At 39.7% G+C, this 18,466-nt stretch overlaps 1 protein-coding gene across 1 annotated transcript in view; it reads left to right on the top strand.

Moving 5' to 3' along the window:
• si:ch73-139e5.4 (heat-stable enterotoxin receptor) overlaps positions 1-18,466 on the top strand; it is a 37,060-nt gene that overhangs the window by 2,963 nt on the left and 15,631 nt on the right. The window contains exons 4-11 of the mRNA XM_034194419.1: positions 1,883-2,098; positions 2,367-2,488; positions 5,294-5,396; positions 7,210-7,324; positions 8,266-8,407; positions 12,658-12,740; positions 12,861-12,969; positions 15,368-15,449. Coding sequence (XP_034050310.1) covers positions 1,883-2,098; positions 2,367-2,488; positions 5,294-5,396; positions 7,210-7,324; positions 8,266-8,407; positions 12,658-12,740; positions 12,861-12,969; positions 15,368-15,449 — 972 coding nt within the window. The remainder of the gene's footprint in view (positions 1-1,882; positions 2,099-2,366; positions 2,489-5,293; positions 5,397-7,209; positions 7,325-8,265; positions 8,408-12,657; positions 12,741-12,860; positions 12,970-15,367; positions 15,450-18,466) is intronic.

Genomic DNA, 18,466 nt, shown 5'->3' with positions numbered 1-18,466 from the left:
TCCACAAAATGCATGTAGGCTGGTTGGTCATACTCCCAAGACCCCTCCAATATCCTTGCAATATCCTTTCCATCTTCACATCTGTTTACCCAACGCTGTTACCATCAACAACTTGCATTCTTCAATGAATTTCCACTGGAGCAACACCTTCAGGAACTCAGTGACAGTCGTGAAAATGTCTCGACAAGCATCACAGGGTTCCATTCTTGCCACTAACTGGAATTGTAGCAGGAAAGCGTATTAAAACCTGTTTTGCACCAGTGCTGCCAAGAAAATGAATTGCAGGCATTACTTTTCATTCAACCCTCGTACTATCCACAGGTGTATTAAGTGACTTCAGATTTTGCTCATTTGTTCTTCCAACAGTTTGGTAAAGCAAGATTTTAGTAATTTGGGTTATTTGACATCAGCATGATAGGAATTATTATTTTTTCACTTAAATTGAAATTAATAAATATTCCAGCAGGTTACTCAAGCAGATATTTCCTCTAAATTTGTTTAAGAAATATGTTGCTTATTTGAGCAGCCTTAATACCAGAAGGTGGGTTCACATTGGCTACTTTAACATATTTATGATTTTATAAGGTAGCACATGTTCAGGTTTGCACCAATTTACCCATCAGCGATTCTTCATGTATAAACCTCGAACGGCAGGCACAACGCGACGCCTGATGATGTCACACTTGGGTCTAGTGCAGCAGATAGCTGAAACAATCCTCGTAGTACCATATCACCCCAATAGAGCGCTTCGCTCTCAGACTGCAGGCTTACTTGTAGTTCCTAGGGTTTGTAAGAGTAGAATGGGAGGCAGAGCCTTCAGCTTTCAGGCTCCTCTCCTGTGGAACCAGCTCCCAATTCAGATCAGGGAGACAGACACCCTCTCTACTTTTAAGATTAGGCTTAAAACTTTCCTTTTTGCTAAAGCTTATAGTTAGGGCTGGATCAGGTGACCCTGAACCATCCCTTAGTTATGCTGCTATAGACGTAGACTGCTGGGGGGTTCCCACGATGCACTGTTTCTTTCTCTTTTGCTCTGTATGCACCACTCTGCATTTAATCATTAGTGATCGATCTCTGCTCCCCTCCACAGCATGTCTTTTTCCTGGTTCTCTCCCTCAGCTCCAACCAGTCCCAGCAGAAGACTGCCCCTCCCTGAGCCTGGTTCTGCTGGAGGTTTCTTCCTGTTAAAAGGGAGTTGAGCTAATAGGATTAATAAATGGAATAGTTTTGACAGTGTTGAATGTTTGGTCTCCAAACTAAAGGTCAAACAGTGTTCAACGTCCATTGGATTCTAACACATGTTGAAACTAAGCATGACAGATGGTGCAAACTATTCCTTTTTAAAACCCTGTTAACTCAACTAATAATTTGTATCAATTTTTTCCAAAATTGGAGTAACTTTAACTTCTGACCCCTGTACAAACTGAAATTGACCTTTGTCACCATTCTTGCTGTTTTTAACCTCATAACTCCAGAATATTCAGTCACAGATAGTCTAAACTAAACTTTTTTGGATTCTTATGATCAGGCAAATAATATAGTATAGCTTTCAATATGATTGGTGCATCTTTTAATTTGACCACTGTGTAATTCTTCAATTGACCCCTACCTGGCTGCATATTGAAAATTCAAGTAGCCAATTGTTTTTTTTTGTTTTTTGTTTTTTTCCAAAAGAGGACTGTCTGAGTATTTATGCCAAATTTGATGCTTGTATCACCATTTGCAGGATTCCTCTCTAAATATTCTCGTATCTGCTGCACTAGTCAGGCAGCTCCAAGAACACAGAAGCATTTCAGCCCCATTCGGTCTTCTCCGCCTCTCTGTGTGACCTCCTCATGCTTTTTGCCACCATGTTCATCATCTGGTTGTGTTCCTCTGTTAGTCTGGAAAAAGGTCTGAAGCTCACCACTCCCATCATGTCTGCGGGCAGCTTTTCACTCTCCTGTGACAACACCCACTTCCTGCAGCGCCTCCTTCCACCGGCTCGCAAGGTTTCTAACTTTTTTATCAACTTTTGGAAGGTCAACCACAAGCTCAAGCCTAAGTGGACAACGGCGTACCTTTACAAGAAATCTGACAACACTGAGGACTGCTTTTGGTGAGTCCACTGAAAAGTTCCTGGTTACATGCAGATTATGAGTTATTATCCGACTCACGTCTCGTGACAGCGCAGCACAAAAAGCGTGTGGCTGGACCAGCGGTACCTGCACAGAGGCCTGTGCACTATGTGGTGTGTCGTTGTCCAACACTTCAGCTGTACTTCAGCCAACATAAAACTACAAGAACTGTCATTTGTTCCAAGAAATATCTGTTAAGCAACTACATGTCCAATTTTTCAAGTATAAGGATTTTTTTTTTTTAAACAGGTATAATAATGCACTGGATGTAGATTCTGGAGCATTTGCATCAGAAGTTCAGAGAACGGTCCTGAATAAGCCATCCGAACTGATAGAAACATTTAAACTACCTCAAAATCGGACAAGCAATGGTAAGTCATCCAGCTTACACACAGTGATCTACATCTGGTTGTCTCATCTGCCCCTATTAGAAGTGATTGTGAGTTTTTGTTCAGTAATGGTAGAGTGGCCATAGCAGATGGTCACCCCACTGAGCCTGGTCTGCTTGAGGTTTCTTCCCATTGGGATATATATATATGTATATGTATATATATGTGTGTGTATATATATATATATATATATATATATATATATATATATATATATATATATATATATATATATATATATATATATATATATATATATGTATATGAATTGAATTACATTTGATCATTGTGGTAAATTGAAATACAGGGTGACCCCAAAAAACAGAACCTAAAAATTTGTACTAAATCCTACAAAGGTCCAGCAAATTTCTTGAATTTGGTCGGGGAACAATCGTCTTCCCAAACATGTCTTGGCCAACCAACAAAAAGACATTTTTCCTGGAGGCCTATTTTGCCAACAAATCATACCATTTAGAGCATACGCTTGAAAGAACATAACTTTTATGCAGAGCAACCAAGATAACTGAAACTTTGGAGGATGATCATATGCAGACTAAAGTATAAGTCCAGCAAATTTGTAGGATTTATTACAATTTTTATGGGTTCTGGGTTTTTTTTGGGTCACCCTGTACATTCAGCACACTTGATGGTTTAATTTTGCACATGGTTGGCCTGCAGTTAAGTGTTATTTTCACAAACCTATGTCCTGTTAAAGGCCTATGAAATAGTTTGAAAGACTCTGTTGTGTGACTGAACATTTATGAAAGAGGGTGGTCTTTCAAAAAGTTAAAGGTGGGTTTGATATTAACACTTTTGGTTTTGCTCCCATTTTGTATGAGATGAACTCAAAGATCTAAAACTTTTTCCACATATACAATATCACCATTTCCCTCAAATATTGTTCACAAACCAGTCTAAATCTGTGATAGTGAGCACTTCTCCTTTGCTGAGATAATCCATCCCACCTCACAGGTGTGCCATATCAAGATGCTGATTAGACACCATGATTACTGCACAGGTGTGCCTTAGACTGCCCACAATAAAAGGCCACTCTGAAAGGTGCAGTTTTATCACACAGCACAATGCCACAGATGTCGCAAGATTTGAGGGAGCGTGCAGTTGGCATGCTGACAGCAGGAATGTCAACCAGAGCTGTTGCTCGTGTATTGAATGTTCATTTCTCTACCATAAGCCGTCTCCAAAGTCGTTTCAGAGAATTTGGCAGTACATCCAACCAGCCTCACAACCGCAGACCACGTGTAACCACACCAGTCCAGGACCTCCACATCCAGCATGTTCACCTCCAAGATCGTCTGAGACCAGCCACTCGGACAGCTGCTGAAACAATCGGTTTGCATAACCAAAGAATTTCTGCACAAACTGTCAGAAACCGTCTCAGGGAAGCTCATCTGCATGCTCGTCGTCCTCATCGGGGTCGTCGTAACCGACTTGAGTGGGCAAATGCTCACATTCGCTGGCGTTTGGCACGTTGGAGAGGTGTTCTCTTCACGGATGAATCCCGGTTCACACTGTTCAGGGCAGATGGCAGACAGCGTGTGTGGCGTCGTGTGGGTGAGCGGTTTTCTGATGTCAATGTTGTGGATCGAGTGGCCCATGGTGGCGGTGGGGTTATGGTATGGGCAGGCGACTGTTATGGACGAAGAACACAGGTGCATTTTATTGATGGCATTTTGAATGCACAGAGATACTGTGATGAGATCCTGAGGCCCATTGTTGTGCCATACATCCAAGAACATCACCTCATGTTGCAGCAGGATAATGCACGGCCCCATGTTGCAAGGATCTGTACACAATTCTTGGAAGCTGAAAATGTCCCAGTTCTTGCATGGCCGGCATACTCACCGGACATGTCACCCATTGAGCATGTTTGGGATGCTCTGGACCGGTGTATACGACAGCGTGTACCAGTTCCTGCCAATATCCAGCAACTTCGCACAGCCATTGAAGAGGAGTGGACCAACATTCCACAGGCCACAATTGACAACCTGATCAACTCTATGTGAAGGAGATGTGTTGCACTGCATGAGGCAAATGGTGGTCACACCAGATACTGACTGGTATCCCCCCCCAATAACACAAACTGCACCTTTCAGAGTGGCCTTTTATTGTGGGCAGTCTAAGGCACACCTGTGCACTAATCATGGTGTCTAATCAGCATCTTGATATGGCACAGCTGTGAGGTGGGATGGATTATCTCAGCAAAGGAGAAGTGCTCACTATCACAGATTTAGACTGGTTTGTGAACAATATTTGAGGTAAATGGTGATATTGTGTATGTGGAAAAAGTTTTAGATCTTTGAGTTCATCTCATACAAAATGGGAGCAAAACCAAAAGTGTTGCGTTTATATTTTTGTTGAGTGTAGTTTGGGAGGTCCTGCAACTTATACTCGGGCATGACTTCTATACTGTAAAGTCACACATTTGTTATTAATAATAATAATTAGAATGAATATTTATTTAGGATTTTCCCAGAAATCAAAGCACTATTCAAAAGAAACTAACAATAAAATTATAAATGCCAATAATAAAAGTACCCTACAACAGTGCACAAATATCCCAAATTAACGGCTTGATATGACAGGGGGAAAAAAAGGTGTGACTTGTACTCCCAAAAATATGGAAAATTAAATTTACCCCTTAAATTGTTTTAACGGGTTAAACCATGAAGTTTGGAACCAAGCGCCGCCCCCTTTGTAGAATTAATAATCAAAATACTAACGCTGAGTGTTGGATGATGTGGCGTTATACAGTGTTTCTGTTTGCAGTGTTCATCTTCTGTGGATCACCACAGGATTTAGCAGACTTGAAGAACGGCACCAAAGAAGCAGATGGCAGCAATACTGTCTTCTTGCTCATTGATCTGTACAAGTTAGTGTCTTACAATTATGTTATCCACATCTTATTTAATGTAGGTTCACAAATAATTTTCTGTATTCCTATGTGTTTGTTTTTATATCGTGTTTGTTTCCAGTAAAGAGGTGCGTTGTCATAGCTGAAGGTTTTACGGGCTCTTATGAGACTTTTCGATTAATTGATTGGTTTGGTGATGATTTTCACCTCAGCAATCACATCAACACATTAATTAACAACAACTTCTGTTAAAACAAACTGCAGCACGGTCACCTGTGTGGGTCTCTTAACCAAACTGTCATCAGCCTTATCAGCACACGTGATGTACTAGTTCTTAAGTCCAGCATGCTGGGAAGAACTGTGGACACGCCCTCCTGGGTCCTTACAGGTTTTTGTCTTTTGACTGCTCCCGTTTCCTCTGGGTCATTACAGCGTATCTTATACACTTTTAAATTGAGATTACGCACAAGTTTTACCCAGGATGCACCTGGGTTACTACGTTATTGTACCGGAAAGCCAATGCATCTGTGGACCCGTGTACGTTTTAAGGGTAGAAAAACATTTACTTTTAACTATGTGACCATAGAACCATCTGGTTATTTGTTTCAAGTGCTCTTGGTGGGCTTCCACCAAAATTTAAGTGACACTGTGAATTGTAATAACCACAGCATTCAGCCGTAAAGGCATTGTGGGAGCACAATACAAAACATAAGAATATACTTGGCTGAGCAACAACAAAAACAAAAATGGTCCAAGCTCACCTCGCCCCTCCCCCTAGAAGAATGTTTGTAAGTTTGTCCTCACCACGTGGTTATATAGTGACAAATCTGAGAATAGTAAGATAATAGAGTGAATGCCAGAAATGACTCTGCTCTAATCTGCCCCCTGGTGGATAAACGTTTAAGCCTTTCATTTCTACAGAAGGTATACAAACACATATGAATAAGTTTTTTGTTTTGTTTTGTTTTTTAAGGCAAATTAATTTTTTTTTTTTTATATTTTATTGTTCACTTACGTAAAGAGATGCTAACTTGTTTCAAATAATGTCCAGTAATGAGGTCCAGAATTATGGTAAATAACATAATTATCACTATGCTTTAAAAACTTATTACCAAAAAAAAAGTGCCAAAATTGCCAGCAGTTGAATATAATTGTTTTTTTTGTTTTTGTTTTTGTTTTCTCTCCTTCATACCACACTACACCACAACGCCCCCCCCCCCCCCCAAAAAAAGTCAGAAAGCATTGTTTCTATAGGAGCAATAATCATGATTATAAATTGTTTCACTTATGACAATTTTGTCCACTTTTTTTGTAATAATTTTTTAAAATACTGTTGCTGACCATAATTCTGGACATCATTATTTGACATTATCTGAAACAAATTTGCTTCTCATTATGTAAGTGGATGTTAAAATATGAAGGGAGAAATAAAATTAGGCATTTAAAAATAATAATAATAATAATAAATTACCCATGTGTGAATTAAGGCACTCGATATGTGCATGTTGTATGTTGCAGAGTGAAACCTTTACACTTACATATATGAAATTTGTTGATGATCCCTATGCATTATACATTTTTTGGTAAGTAAAATATTAATAGGATGAAAACACGTTTCGGGAGAAATGAATAAAGCACATAACAGTTGGCTTTATTGTAGTTGAATTTCCCTCATTTTACAATTTTAAGTATTTTGGAAACATGCAAAGCGTTTCCCTATTTATGACTAATTGTACAATACGTGCGGCTGTAATGATTTACTTCTTTAAGGTTGTTGCTCATGGTCATCAAATGTAGTACGGCCCCGCCCCTACCTGCTTTCTGTCCACAGTGACCAATACTATGTCAACAAGTCGTCACTGCCATTCATGGCCAACGTGTTGGTGCTGACGATGCCAAACACCAGGAGCTACACCATCAATGCAGACGTTCAAAGTAACAGCACGGTAAGTAAACTCCGCTCAGCCTCTCAATATTTAATAATTATTATACCGAATTGTGTTTAACTGCAAGGAAGGTGAGTTGGAGTAAAAACTAATATTTTCCAAAGGGCTACTTCATCTTTTAAATCATCTGTTGTTGTTTTGTGTCTTTACTTCAGGGATGGTTTATAAAGTAAATCTTCTTAATCGTATAAGTAGAAAGTTATTAAACAAGAATGATCAGAAATAACGCAGCAGCAGAATTTAACCCTCTGCTCGTTGAAGTACCTGCACCCTAACCTCAGAGCCCGAAGACGGTACCGAGATCGGTCCTGTGTGTCTGTTGGGATAACTCCAACGCTGCTTATCGAGCGGAAATTCACTGTTGGTCTAATTTCAGCTGGATCCATTGAGTGAAATGATCCATATCAAAATGATTAATCTCCATGTGGTCTGTAGAACTGTGATGCTTGGAGATGTTTGAAATCAGTGCAGAGTTCTGATCTGGGGTCTGCAATTGCTCTTATTTTGTAATGATAAAAATGTAATTTTCTGCAGCAAAATATCAACTTTAAAAATTTATTTCTTTATTTTGTCAGTGTTTATATCTGAAGAGATGAAAGACAAAAAAAAAAATGCACAAAACAGCTTTTTAGAAATAAAAAAATGGGGACAGCTGTGAGTTCAGAAAAATTTTAATAAATGCGAAATTACAAATCCCAATCTGGAATCTGTGAACACTTTCATGTGGATTGTTTGATTTTTTTTTTGTTGTTTTTTTTTGCTTTTCCTTTAAATTCGTAACTCATTAAAGGTTATTAATTGCTGAGCATCCATTGATGATGCATCTTGCATTTTACAGGCGTCACTGTGACGTTTTGATCAAGGGTACTTCAACACCGTGATTGCAGGGATCGAACGTGTCAAATCAAGGTGACGATTGAACCTTTCTCTCCTCTCTACAGATGAACGACTACATGGCTGCGTACCACGACTCGGTGCTGCTCATAGGCGAGGTGATGAGGAGTATTGTCCAAAAACCTGGATGGGAATTGGAGCAGATGGAAGATGTCAACGTGAATTATTTCAGGAACATCTCCTTTAATGGTAAGAGACTGAAAAACAAAGTAAAAGGAAACCAGCAGCCGGCACGTTGAAGGTGCAGAGTTGATTAATGTAAACACTCTTCAGTTTATTTGAGGAATAGGCAAAAAAAAAAAAAAGGTGTACTGGGTTAAAGAAAATGCTAAAATGTGAAATAAATTGAGAAAGCTGTGATTAAGCCGGAGCGGCCCTGACGGCCGGCAGAGGATGAACAGATGGAGTCTGCCAGCTTCTCTCATTAATTCATTTTTGCAGAAGTGATTAAAAACAAGCAGACGGTCGGTCTTTTTGCCTGCAGGCTGCAACTGTGTGAATGAAACTAAATGTTGCATGCAAAGCATTTTATATATATATATATATATATATATATATATATATATATATATATACGAGGTCTGTTAGAAAAGTATCTGACCTTTTTATTTTTTTCAAAAAACATATGGATTTGAATCACGTGTGATTGCATCAGCCAAGCTTGAACCTTCGTGCGCATGCGTGAGTTTTTCACGCCTGTCGGTTGCGTCATTCGCCTGTGAGCAGGCTTTGTGTGAGCACTGGTCCACCCTCTCATCGTTTTTTTATTGTGAATAAATGAACAATTTGGAGTTTTGCTGCATCAATTTTTTTCCAGAAACTGTGAGAGACCTCCAGGTGGACACCGTTCTGAAAATTAATATGGCTTTCAGGGACGATTTTATGGGGATTATACAGATTAAGGAGTGATCCAGACGGTTTAAAGACCGGCCACAACTGCTGAGAGCGCGGCGCGCTCCCAGCACCGATCGACAGGCTCAGACCCCGCTGAAACAACCAGATCATTTCCAGCGTGAAGGCTTTGTTGATCCGGGACCTCGTCTGACTTACACAAAAAGGCAGAAGTCGTGGACATCAGCATTGTTTCGGCACATTCCACTGTTACAGGAGTTTTTTTCATGGAAAGAAAAGCGGAGGGACGCGCCACGGAGCCGTTCATTACACGGCACAAAACCACCTCCGTGTTGGTCTCACAGGACGGCTTTCAGGTGGATTTCAGACGGCTGTCGGTTGCTTTTCAGTCGTGTGATTATCCGATTGTGATTGTGCATGAGCTGGACATGCCCGAACATGTCCTGGAAGGCTTCTTCACGGTGTTGCTTTGCGCCATGCAGCTCCACCGCAACGCGTGGAATTCCACTCCTCTTTCCATGACAAAAACTCCTGTAACAGTGGACGCTGTCTTGATCCAGTATGTTGTCTGACTAGCACAGGAATTGTGAAAAGACGTGGACATCAACACATTAAGACAGACGTGCGGAGGAGTTCCGCGTGTCGCGGTGGAGCTGCATGGTGCAAAGCAAGGCCGTGATGAAGCCTTCCAGGACATGTTCGGGCATGTCCAGCTCATGCACAATCACAATCGGATAATCACACGACTGAAAAGCAACCGGAATCCATCTGAAATCCACCTGAAAGCCGTTCTGTGAGACCAACACGGAGGTGGTTTTGTGCCGCGTAATGAACGGCTCCGTGGCACGTCCCTCCGCTTTTCTTTCCATGAAAAAAACTCCTGTAACAGTGGAATGTGCCGAAAAAGTGCTGATGTCCACGCCTTCTACCTTTTTGTGAAAGTCAGATGAGGTCCTGGATCAACAAAGCCTTCACGTTGGAAATGATCTGGTTGTTTCAGCAGGGTCTGAGCCTGTCGATCGGCGCTGGGAGCACGCCGTGCTCTCAGCAGTTGTGGGCCGTCCTTAAAGCAGCAGTAACACTCCTTAATCTGTATAATCCCCATAAAATCGTCCCTGAAAGCCATATTAATTTTCCGAACGGTGTCCACCTGGAGGTCTCTCACAGTTTCTGGAAAAAAATTGATGCAGCAAAGCTCCAAATCGTTCAGACATTTATTCGCAATAAAAAAACGACGAGAGGGTGGACCAGTGCTCACACAAAGCCTGCTCACAGGCGAATGACGCAACCGACAGGCGTGAAAAAACTCACGCATGCACACGAAGGTTCAAGCTTGGCTGATGCAATCACACGTGATTCAAATTCATATGGTTTTTGAAAAAAATAAAAAGGTCGGATACTTTTCTAACAGACCTCATGTGTATGTATATATATATATATATATATATATATATATATATATATATATGTGTGTGTGTGTGTGTGTGTATATATATATATATATATATATATATATAATGCTAATACTTTAGTTTTTTTCTGTTTTCAAACATCCCCAAGTTTTGTCTAAAATAAGTTGTAGTGACATTTTTTTAAACGACATTAAAAAAAAATCAATAAATCCTGTTATTGCCCATTTATCTGGATTGTGCTCATGTTTTAAAGATATGTTTTCTTGGCCTGGTGCAGATTTTTACTACATTTAATGCAAATCACTTCCTTATCAAATTGTCACATTTAACAGTGTTTAATCCACGACAGTTCTTCATTATCCAGATCAGATTTGTGGGCCAACATCAAACCTTTCACCAACTTTATATTTCAGTAATGCTGTTACTGGTCAGGTTACGAGTCGGGGTCGTTGTGCAAATTCTGATCAACCTAAAAAAAAAAAAGAAGATACTTTCAGGTGAAATAAATAGATTTTGGTGCTTTGTGTGCGGCTATGTTGCGTATTTTCATAAAACAGTTTTTATTATAACCAGAGCCTGAACCATGTGCACGAATCAGTAATCAGTGGATGTGAGTGTTAATGTGTCCTTGAGCAAGACAGTGTGGAGATACAGTAGTGTTCAGAATAATAGTAGTGCTATGTGACTAAAAAGATTAATCCAGGTTTTGAGTATATTTCTTATTGTTACATGGGAAACAAGGTACCAGTAGATTCAGTAGATTCTCACAAATCTAACAAGACCAAGCATTCATGATATGCACACTCTTAAGGCTATGAAACTGGGTTATTAGTAAAAAAAAAATTTGAAAAGGGGGTGTTCACAATAATAGTAGTGTGGCATTCAGTCAGTGAGTTCCTCAATTTTGTGGAACAAACAGGTGTGAATCAAGTGTCCCCTATGTAAGGATGAAGCCAGCACCTGTTGAACATGCTTTTCTCTTTGAAAGCCTGAGGAAAATGATCTCTACAATGATCTCCAGTGCTTTAAAATGGACAAAAAAAAAAAAACAGAGACGCGTGGAAGAAAATGGAAAACAACCATCAAAATGGATAGAAGAATAACCAGAATGGCAAAGGCTCACCCATTGATCAGCTCCAGAATGATCAAAGACAGTCTGGAGTTCCCTGTAAGTGCTGTGACAGTTAGAAGACGCCTGTGTGAAGCTAATTTATTTGCAAGAATTCCCCGCAAAGTCCCTCTGTTAAATAAAAGACGTGCAGAAGAGGTTACAATTTGCCAAAGAACACATCAACTGGCCTAAAGAGAAATGGAGGAATATTTTGTGGACTGATGAGAGTAAAATTGTTCTTTTTGGGTCCAAGGGCCGCAGACAGTTTGTGAGACGACCCCCAAACTCTGAATTCAAGCCACAGTTCACAGTGAAGACAGTGAAGCATGGTGGTGCAAGCATCATGATATGGGCATGTTTCTCCTACTATGGTGTTGGGCCTATATATCACATACCAGGTATCATGGATCAGTTTGGATATGTCAAAATACTTGAAGAGGTCATGTTGCCTTATGCCGAAGAGGACATGGCCTTGAAATGGGTGTTTCAACAAGACAATGACCCCAAGCACACTAGTAAACGAGCAAAATCTTGGTTCCAAACCAACAAAATTAATGCCTCGCAGATGTGAAGAAATCATGAAAAACTGAGGTTATACAACTAAATACTAGTTTAGTGATTCACAGGATTGCAAAAAAAGCAGTTTGAACATAATAGTTTTGAGTTTGTAGCGTCAACAGCAGATGCTACTATTATTGTGAACACCCCTTTTTCTACTTACTAATAGCCCAATTTCATAGCCTTAAGAGTGTGCATATCATGAATGCTTGGTCTTGTTGGATTTGTGAGAATCTACTGAATCTACTGGTACCTTGTTTCCCATGTAACAATAAGAAATATACTCAAAACCTGAATTAATCTTTTTAGTCACATAGCACTACTATTATTTCGAACACTACTATATATATATATATATATATGTGTGTGTGTATGTATGTATATATATATATATACATATATATATATATATATATATATATATATATATATATATATGTATGTATATATATATGTGTGTATATATGTGTATGTGTGTGTGTGTGCATTTCTTTAATTCTGCCCAGGCATTGCCGGAAACTACAGCCTGGATGCGCAAGGAGACCGAGACGTGAACTTCACAGTCATATACACGACCACCAGCGGGGAGGTAAAATTATCTTCTCCATCAAGGGGCAGTTTTTCTGCAGTGACCTTTAATTTAGTCAAAATAGGATCTTTAAGATCTTATTTTGACTGTGACTTGTTTGTCCTCTTGTATGTTCCACAGTACGAACCTTTATTTACGTTCGACACTGCGACTGGCCGCACCGCAGTATTGAAAGAGAACCCGTCCTTCCTTTGGGGAAACAGACTCCCTGATGACCAGCGAGACCAAGGTACAGCTGCAATCAGTGTCGGCTCGCTGTCGCCATCCTAATCATTAACTTCCTCATCAGGCACCGACACATCACACGGTAACCGCGTCTGAAGATAAACGTTTCATTCCTCTCACACAAAGTGTTGTTTTTTCCCCCGTAGTAGTTTCATTTTGATCAGAGAATTTTTTTTTTAAATTCATACCGCCAGTTTCAAAGAGAACCGACTCTGTGTTCACGTCACTTCACCTCAGTGACCCACTGTGTTTAGTAGACATCAGCAAAATGACCTGGGAGGAATACGCCAATAAACCTCTGGTCTCTTCTGGAATGCACCAAGTTTGGTGCAGATGGTTGTTAAAAAGCAAAAACTAAAAATGTTCATTTTGTGCTTTGACCCCAGTGATTGACCTTTGGTAAATTTGACCTTGCCTGGGCAATTTTAGGACATGTCTCCATACGTGTGCTACATTTGGTGCAAATTGGAGTGAAAAGCATCAAGTCTGACCTTTGACCCCAATGCCTTTGACTCCAAAGATTAACCTTTGGTAAATTGAATCTCTCCCCGGGCAATTTCTGAATCCACCTCTATATGTGTGCTGTGTTTGCTGCAAATCTGTGTGAAAATCTTCAATTCTGACCAAAATTTTGACCTTTAACAACAATGCCCTTGACCCCTTGAAATATGGGATTGACCCTTAAACCACATATTACGTTTGGAGGAAATCAGATGAAGTACCTTTTGAGGAGTAAGAGAACCAACAGACAAACACTGCTCAAATTTTGGTGTGACTGGAATTATTTTTCATCTTCTTCTTCTTCTTGCACCTGTTCCTCCTTTTGGAGGAAGCAGTTGGACGGAGCTTCCTAAATGGAAAATAAATATATAACATGCCAGAAAATGCAAAATCATCTTTAAAATAAATTCTAAACATGTAGAAAGTCTGATGAATATGTTAAATTTTTTTAAATCACTGTATTACTGGTTTGATCAGTGATGATAAACAGTTATGGTTCTTTTGAAGATAATGATTTTGATTTTCCCCGTAATACGTAGTGCAGCGGATAACTGAAAAAAATGCTTCAAATGGTGATGCAAGCACCAAATTTGGCACACATACTCCTTAGACATTACTCTTTTAAAAATGCTGGGTACCCACGTGAACGTTCAATAGGCGGCCAAGAAGGGGTCAATTGAAGTATTACACAGGGGTCAAAATTTAAAAATGCTCCAATCATATTGAAAGGTATTCCATATTATTTGTCTGATCATAAAGATTCCAAAAAGGTATAGTTTGGACTATCTGTGAATGAATGGTCTGGAGTTATGGGGTAAAAACAGCAAGAACACTGAGAAAGGTCAATTTCAGTTTGTACTGGGGTCAAAAGTTAAAGTTGCTCCAATTTTGGTAAAAAGTGGTGAAAATTACTGGTTGAGCTAATAGGATTAATAAATGGAATAGTTTTGACTGTGTTGCGTGCTTGGTTTGCAAAGTAAAGGTTAAACAATATCAGCATCCATTGGATTCTATGACGTGACATATGCTACCCTGTAACATGATAACTAAGCATGATACATGATGCAAACTATTCCTTTTTAAAACCGTATTCACCCAACTAATAATTTGCATCACTTTTTACCAAAATTGGAGCAACTTTAACTTTTGACCCCTGTACAAATTGAAATTGACCTTTGTCACTGTTCTTGTTTTTACCCCATAACTCCAGACCATTAATTGACAGATAGCCCAAACTATACCTTTTTGGAATCTTTATGATCAGACAAATAATATGGAATACCTTTCAATATGATTGGAGCATTTTAAAATTTTGACCCCTGTGTAATACTTCAATTGACCCCTTCTTGGCTGCCTATTGAAAGTTCACGTGGGTACCCGGCATTTTTAAAAGAGTAATGTCTAGGGAGTATGTGTGCCAAATTTGGTGCTTGCATCACCATTTGAAGGATCCCTCAGTAAATATTCACTTATCTGCTGCACTATAAGTGAAGCTCATAAAGTTGTTTGATAGGGATTTTTATTATTATTATTATTACTATTACTGGTATCTGTAGCTGACTTTATTTTCAGGCAGTAACACAGCTGCAGACTTAAAAAAACTTAATAAATCCAAACCCTAAAATTAACAATTCTGCACATTGTTGCAGAGCAAGAAGTTTATTTATGTCTGTGAATTGGGGAAAAAGTTGAACAAACACTGATGCTGATCCGCAGACAGTGAATGCAATGTCACACAATACATTTACGTAAAATTTTTACTAAATCAGGTGTTGACACACACACATAACAAAAAGACAGTCTCATATTTTTATGTTGTGTCTTCCTGGATGAGCCTGCAACTGCTAATTAACGTTTAAGTAACTTTTATTTCTTCTTTGATTTTGTGCTGACCTCTTCAGTCCCGTCTCTGGCTGACATCACCGTGGTCTGCTTGTCTGTCACCGTGGTCGTGGTCGGCACTATGGCCTTTATTTTCTACAGGTGAGTCTTTAAGAATAAACCACCTTCAATTAAAAATAATAATGATAATAATTAAAAAAATTAACCACATCTAAGCTCCACCCCCATGATGTGATTGGCCACTTTGGGCTCAGGCAGACAATGTATCTAACTGTCAAGCATTTTATTTAATTTATTAAGTCATGTGAATTCTGCCCCCTACTGGCCAACACTGAGATACAAAATGTCTGGAAAAAAATGTATTTCAGGAAAAAAAAAATGATGGCAAAAACCCCTCTGATTGCCATTTGTTTTTTATTTAATAATAATATTAATACATTTTATTTGTATAGCGCTTTTCTGGACACTCAAAGACGCTTTACAACCAAGAAAAAAAGATAAAAACAATAAGTGAAAACACAATTAAAAATTAGGGCTATACATTAAAAACTAACTTAAACCGGTGGGTTTTGAGTTCTTTCTTGAAGGAAGGGAGGTCGGGGCAAGCACGGAGTGGTTGGGGCAGAGAGTTCCAGAGGGTAGGGGCGGCAATGGAGAAGGCTCTGTCTCCCCAGGTTCGGAGCCTGGTCCTACAGGGAAAGGACAAAAGGTTTGTGTCAGAGGAGCGGAGAGAGCATGATGGAGTGTGGCGGTGGAGGAGGTCAGTGAGATATGTGGGGGCCAGGTTATGGAGGGCTTTGAAAGTGATCAGGAGGATTTTGAAGTGGATGCTTTGAGTGATGGGGAGCCAATGGAGGTTTTGTAGGATGGGGGTGATGTGTTCTCGAGTGCGGGTGTGGGTGAGGAGACGGGCAGCAGAGTTTTGTATATACTGTAGTTTGTTGAGTATTTTAGAAGGTGAACCATAGAGCGGAGAAAGTGAGGGATGAACGGAGACGTGCAATATTTTTCAGATGGAAAAATGCAATCAGGGTTATTTGTTTAATGTGTGCAGTGGCGGTCCTAGAGTGATTTACTCCCTGGGCGAAACTCCCTGCGTGCCCCCCCCCCCCCCCCCCCCCCCCGCGCGCACACTAACGTGGCCACCACCTCCGCCCCACCACCCATGAAAACACTAACTTCGTCCAGAACACCCACAATCCCACAAATGAACTCACAACAACTATTTTCAAGAACAAATTTCCAGTTTTAATGACCACTGCAATAACAAACACAAAGAAATTGGCACAGTCTAATGTGTCATCACCCATGGACTTATCTGCAATGATCATCTCAAAAGTTTGCAGGAGGGCATCATAATTGTTTGCCACAGTGCTCACTATCTGTGATGTGAAATTCCATCCAGTAGGAGCATTTCTGGGCAACCTTGAGCAGCCTGCAGACTCAAGAAAAGACATCCTCTTTGTGGATTTTGAGAAAAATGTGGCAAACCCAGAGAGTGATGCAAAAAATATTCTGCACTCAGATAAGCATTTAGCCCCCTGAGACAGAACCAGATTCAGTCTGTGTGCATAGCAATGCACAAACATTGACCTGGGGGCTGTTGCTTTAACTTTGGCCTGCAAACCATTGAGAGCTGAAGCCATGACAGCAGCCACGGCTTCTTCGTAAGGAAGACTATCAAATGGCTTCGTCAAAATCCGGTCCGCAACATTCAAATTGTCTGCCATTAGGGTTGCCAACCGTCCCTTGAAAAACGGAATCGTCCCTTATTTGGAAATAAAAGTGTGCGTTCCGTATTGACCTGAAACGGGACGCAGTTTGTCCCGTATTTCTGTGAGAATCAAAAAGTCTGGCGCTTTATGTGGAAACGTACGGTAAATATGATCCCAGCCTCTCTCCTGTTCTTCACCAATGAGCTGACAGACACGACTTGACGATACAGAATCACTCTTATCTCATTGGTTGAGGGACATCTGCTCGCAAGAAGATCCCGGACGAGAATCATAACAAAGCAGCATGGCTGATACCGACACTGGCACCGCAGATACGCCTACGAACAGCAATGTCTGTAACGTCGTTACTCCTCCTCGAAAAAAACAAAACAAAACAGAAAGCAAAAACACATGGGCAAATGGGAAAAGGAAAATGTCTGGGTGGAAAAGGTGCGCGACAACAGCTATAAGTATTGTAAGTATTGTTTACTTTTTCAGACTTTCACTGTTACATTGTTTTGGATGATATTTTTTTTGTTAATTTATACACTTTTAAGTTAAGCAATAACACGACAGAGAAAGATTTATTTTTAAAGAAATTTTTTTTATATTTTGAAGCAGGACAGGATGCTCATATTGAAATTGTGAGTGAAAATTTATTTTGCACAAAAAATAAATTGCTAAATAATAATTTGTTTTCCGCATGTTCATATCATAACAAATGCATGTGTGCATCTACTTAAATTCAGGGTCAAGTCAATAGTCAAATGGTTAAAAATCGTTTCACACACGCGCTGGGAAGGGTGAAGGCGATGGTCAGTTGGCCGGTCCATGGAAATAGAGACTGGAATGGACGTCACGTGACTAGCGGCATGGAGAGAGACCTTGAGCCAGTTAAACAGAAGTGATATGAGGAGAAAAAAGGCAGCCAGTGCTTCATTATCAACTGCACGAACCACAAAAACAAATTCTCCAATACTAAAATGAACTGTACAAGAGCCTTAATGTAATTATGTAAAACAAATGTCTATTTTAAAGTCGTTATGCCGCAATTTAATGTCAATATACTGAGACTATAACTCAACGCCATAAGTTCTTTTCATTAAGCTGCGTTCACATGCGAAAACAAAAATGTTTAAATATATTTGTCTATATATATACTTGCAGTTGTTGTTTAATATGATATGTACATGTGGTCACAGGAGGCATTTAAATTTTAACAGTGTGGTTGGAGGGGATGGAGGAGGTACTTTTTACCCTGACTGAGGGTCAAAAGTCATCAATTTTGAATGGCTTTATATCTACTTGGAATAAAATGTTAGTAAAAATCATATATATGTTGTTGTCATTAAATGACTAGCAGTAATATTACAGTGGAAAAAGCAGCAAGGTAAATGAGCACAATGTCAAGGCATACTTCAGATTAATATTTTAATACATAAG

This window comes from Thalassophryne amazonica, chromosome 18, assembly GCF_902500255.1.
Source record: "Thalassophryne amazonica chromosome 18, fThaAma1.1, whole genome shotgun sequence".
NCBI classification, from domain to species: Eukaryota; Metazoa; Chordata; class Actinopteri; order Batrachoidiformes; family Batrachoididae; genus Thalassophryne; species Thalassophryne amazonica.
The sequence above is the reverse complement of the archived record's forward strand: the minus strand, read 5'-3'. Positions and strand labels throughout refer to the sequence as shown.